Source organism: Monoraphidium neglectum (genome assembly GCF_000611645.1).
Source record: "Monoraphidium neglectum strain SAG 48.87 unplaced genomic scaffold scaffold04023, whole genome shotgun sequence".
Lineage (NCBI taxonomy): Eukaryota > Viridiplantae > Chlorophyta > Chlorophyceae > Sphaeropleales > Selenastraceae > Monoraphidium > Monoraphidium neglectum.
In genome coordinates this window covers 1076-5780 of record NW_014009606.1, presented here as the reverse complement: position 1 = coordinate 5780, position 4705 = coordinate 1076, and the positions used below count along the sequence as shown (strand labels likewise).

The 4705-nt window shown below is 65.2% G+C and overlaps 2 protein-coding genes across 2 annotated transcripts; both read left to right on the top strand.

Annotated features, from left to right (window-relative positions):
• Positions 1-2323: 2323 nt before the first annotated feature.
• Positions 2324-3332, top strand: MNEG_13749 (inner membrane protease subunit 2; the record flags this gene model as incomplete). Its single annotated transcript, XM_014037780.1, has 4 exons — positions 2324-2436; positions 2633-2732; positions 2957-3022; positions 3198-3332. 4 exons carry the CDS (start codon positions 2324-2326, stop codon positions 3330-3332), a joined length of 414 nt encoding a protein of 137 aa, XP_013893234.1.
• Positions 3333-4277: 945 nt separating this feature from the next.
• On the top strand, positions 4278-4541 carry MNEG_13748 (hypothetical protein; the record flags this gene model as incomplete). The annotated part of the gene is made up of 1 exon (XM_014037779.1): positions 4278-4541. The coding sequence occupies one exon, from the start codon at positions 4278-4280 to the stop codon at positions 4539-4541; it is 264 nt and encodes an 87-aa protein (XP_013893233.1).
• Between the last annotated feature and the right edge of the window lie 164 nt (positions 4542-4705).

Sequence of the window (4705 nt, the reverse complement as noted above, 5' to 3'; positions counted from 1 at the left end):
CACGCCCCCCCATCCACGCCCCCCACCTGCAGGACCCATCTGAACAGCACCCTGCCGCCCTCCGCCGCCACCACCCAGTCCGCGCCGATCTCGAAATCGGACAGCGCGTCCCGCCAGCCCCCCATCATGGCGGCCATGCCGGCGACCCCCTGCCTGCCGCCCAGGTCGATCAGGCCCCAGTACTCATAGGAGGGGTCAACAATGGACCCCAGGCGACCCAAGTCACCTGCTGCAGCAGCAGGGAAGGGTGAGCAAGACAGCGCCAGACGGTAAGCGCTGGCTGAAGATCGCCCTGGAAGGGCGGCTCGGCTCAAGCCGCCGCATGCAGCACGGTTGCGTGAGGCTCTCCATGCGAGGCCACTGCTCAAGCGACCCGCCTCCAAGTGACGATGTTCGCCTCGCTACCCACCGCTGTTGTAGATCTTAAAGTATTGCTGCACCACCGCCTTCCACTGCTCAGGGCCGCCCTCCGCCGCCGCTGCCGCCGAGGCTGCCGCAGCCGCACCCTCCTGCGCCGCTGCCCCTGCCCCTGCCCTGGCTGCGGCCGTGGCATTACCAATTGCAGGGGCCGCCTGTGGGGCTGCGGGCACCGCTGAGGGGGCGAGGCCGATCTGCTCGTACAGAAACAGGGGGTCCCACGAGTGCCAGGCGGCCACCACCACAAAGTTGTGTCCTATATTGCTGCCGTCTACAGCTTCGCTTGGCACCGCTGCGCCCGCTTCGACGGCCGCCGCCGCCGCCTCAGTCGGCCGCAGGCGCAGCACCAGGCTGCCGGTCCATGAGACCGCCCTGCCTGTTGGCGCGACCACCGACGCTGCCGCATCGGCTTCATCGATTCCGGCTGCACCCCCATCGTCGTACAGCGTGCCGCGCAGGTCGCCGTCGTGCGTGCCGGTCGCTGAGTAATAGATTAGTACGTGATGGCCCTCTGCTGACGCCACCTCGGTGACCCGCAAACGCAGGTCCGGCAGCGCAGCGCGGAGGAAGCTTCCCAGGGCGGCGGCGGCCGCGGGGCCGCGGAGGGGCTGGCGCGGGACCAAAGTGTCGTACCACGTGACCTGCGGGTTGCAAGGGCGCCGCCGGGTGGTTGGGTGGGTGGCTGACGTGCACGGCAGCACGCCTACAGCGCCGCGTTTGCACTGGTACGGATTGGCGGGGCCCGACAGAGAAGATATCATGCCCATTCTCTATCCCTGTTTTGGGCCCCGTGGCCGGCAGGGCCTTGCATTGTCAAAAAGCAGCACTTTGCCCACCAAGCGGCGGGCGGGCGCCCTGAAGGGGGCTTAGTGGGTCCATCACCTGCTCATCCAGGACGTCAAGAGCGCCCTTGGAGGCAGCTTCCGAGCCGCTGCTGCCGTTGCAGGCGAGGCTGTCCTCCACCAGCGCGGTCACGGCTGCCCCGACGCCCGGATGGCCATGCAGCCAACCCACTGTGGCCATGCGCACTGTCTGGCAGCCCGTGCGCCTGGTGCTGGGCTGGGAGCCCGGCAGGTGGCACTGCTGGTAAACCAAGACTTGGGCAGTCTGCAGTTGCGGATGGTGCACGACAGTCAATAAGGTGCTGCCTGCACGCGCGTGGGTGCTGCAGCGCTGCGATGCTGGTGCGCACCCGCAGTGCAACAGCAGCAGCTCGAGCTGAGCAAGTGCCGGTGCTGGCCCCCTCACGCGGTGTGCAGTTGCTGCCACAGCCTGCAATGGACCCCCGCACAATTGGTGGAATACAATTGGCCAGATGTGGCTAATCTGTGCCGTCTCTGCCTGATGAGTGCCGGGGTTGGGCAGAGAGGCCAGGTCAAGAAGAAAATGGTCAAGCAAGCAAGATGCTCGCTAGCTGCTGTTTATCAAATGCAACTGGTGTTGTGCGTCATTTATTGTTCGGCACCCAAGGCAGCGTAAAGCATTCGGCAGATCACACAGTGTTCCGCGATCTCACTGCCAATGTTGTGATTTATTGGCTCCAATAAGTATCATAAATACCTATCAGAGCCTGTCAAAGTCACAGCGCACCGCACGCCGCTGCAGCGACACACCGGACGCGCCCCGGGTGCAGCTGCAGCGGCGTGCGCGCCTCCACTGCAATGGGGGTTTTCGCTCGGCGTTTGTTCTGGAGCGTCCCAATAGCCATTACCTTTACAGATGCGGTGAGCAGCAGGCACACCTGCATCTCACGCCCACATTGGCAGCACCTGTCAACCCACGATTTTCACACGCACAAGCTGCAGCAACTTGCTGGCATGCGTGGAAAATATGCCGCACCTTCCCCCTTCACACCTGCCTGTGCGCGTAACAGCTTGCGAGCGTGATACGCGTCGACGGCGCCTCGATGCAGCCGACGCTCAACCCGCGCGGCGCGGGCGAGCGCGACTGGGTGCTTGTTGAGAAGTGGAGCGTCAAGGTCATGCACCGCCACGAGCGCGGCGACGTGGTCGTGCTCTGGTGAGGCGCAGCAGCAGGGACTGGGGAAACAGCAGGGGCCGACGCGGTGGCAGTCGGGGAGGCGCAAGCTTACAGCATGCGAGGCTGCGGCAGCGCGGCCGACAGGCGCACGGTGGTCGTAAATGGGCGGCATCGCCGCTGACAGGCGGGCCACCCCCTGAACAGCAGGCGCCTTTCCTGCCGCGCCCCGCCGCAGGGCCCCCGACGCGCCCCACCAGCAGATTGTGAAGCGACTGCTCGCGCTGGAGGGGGACACGATTGACGTGCCAGGGGAGGGCGCGGTCACGGTGCCTGAGGTGGGGGTTGGGGCAGATGGGGAGCGGGCGCCGACGCGGCCCGCGGCCGAGGCGATGCCAACCCAGAGCAGCTCTGTGGCTAAGGGCACTGCAGGGATGCTGCTGGTCGTGACCAGTGTGCTTCGTGGCACTGCATGTGCAAGCGGGGCTACGTTGATATGCATGAGGCAACGCTGCTGCCGGCCTGGAATCCCGGCGCCCCCGCGACTTTGCTGTCTCTCCAGGGCCGCTGCTGGGTGGAGGGAGACAATGGCAAGGAAAGCCTCGACTCACGCTCTGCCTACGGCCCGGTGAGGCGCGCGCATGCAGACGTGTGGTTGTCGTGCATCGCATGCGCATGCATGGCGCTAGTGCGTTGCAGCAGGCGTTGTGGCAGCAGTGGCGAGCCTTATGGTGCTGATGCGCTGGTCCCTACCTGCCTCCGCTGGTCCCTACCTGCCCCTCATCCCCCCTTTCCGTTGCCAGGTGCACATGGGTCTGCTTGAGGGGCGCGTGGCGTACATTGTGTGGCCCCCCTCACGCATGCGGCGCGTCAAGCCGGCATGCCCCCCTGGGCGGCTGCTGCACGCCGCCGGCGCCGGCGAGCCCGATGCGCTGTGAACGGGGGGGCGCGTGTTCGTCCCCTGTTCAGCCTCCCTCAGGGACGGGTTTAGTCACTTGAACTTCCAAAACGCACAACAGGCGTCTGTGTCCTTTTGCCCTGACAGCATGTGGCTCGCACCCTTGGTCGGCGTGGGCAAGCCTAGCAATCCAACCCCCTTTGGCAGCCTGTTCATCAAACACACGCACACATGCACGTGGGAGCGGCGCCAGGCACGTTTTCAGTCAAGAAGTTGGTGGTGCTGGCGCGTGCCCGTTCTTGCTCTCACGCGCGGCTTGTCGCCTTACGCTGAGGTCCCACCTAATGTGGTGGCCGCCGGCCACTTTGTCTACTATGCTTGCCCCTCTGTAAAATTAAGCGTGGACGTCAAGCAGCCAGTACCTCAACACCACCTGTGCGGTACTTAATGGGAGGGGCAGCGTGTGTGCAGCCCTGGCTCCCTTCGATCAAAAGGGCCACAGGCCCTTGCGCCACGGGCGAAACATGTGCTGCTGCATGCTGTGACACGCAAGTTTTCGTCAACATGACAACATGGCTGGCTGAGCAAAGGTTCAGGGCTGCGGCCTCATCAACAGCCGGGCGCCGCGCCATGCTGCAACTGAAGGCAACACCTGCCCGCCTCGCTGGCGGCTCGGGTGACCCAAAGGAAAGGTGCTTGCCCCTCCGCGCACCCGCATGCCTGTGCCACTGACATCGGCAGGGCTTGTTCAGGCACGTTCCTATACACTGAACGTATTAATGCGACGCTGATAGTTGCTGTCGCTCCCTCATCAGCCGATTACGACTGTAGACTGTTGCGCGACCCCCATACCCGTGTCGCTTGTGCCGCCCTCCATTTTCATATGTTGCTTTGAAGCTGCTTATACATTCATTTGCATCTACCGACGCCGTTTTGGAGGCCCGCTCTCGTTGATCGATCTCGCAACTCCAGCCCCGCGCCCAACATGCAGACGTCAATCGGACGCACCGCCGGGCGCGCCCCTCTCGCGCCCACAGCACCCCTGCAGCGCCCGCGGGCCCGCGTCGCCGCTCGGGCCTACCTCGAGCAGGAGCGCCGCGCGGCCGGCGCCGCGCCCGCGGGCTATGCCAACCAGCTTGAGGCCCTCAAGGCCATGAGTGTGGTGGTGGCTGACACCGGGGAGCCCGACCTGGTCAAACTCTACAAGCCAGGTGGGGCCCCGCTGCAAGGCGCGTCGCGGGGGCCCTAACCCCCAGTTGACCAGACGGTTTCGCCTGCGTGGCGGGCCAGCAGTGCGCTCGCGCGCGCATGGCTGGCGAAGCCGCCCTCGCCCGCTGCCCACCATCGCGGCCGCACCCACGTGAACACCATCAGCCCCTACAATTACACTGCCCCACAAGCTCTGTCGAAACC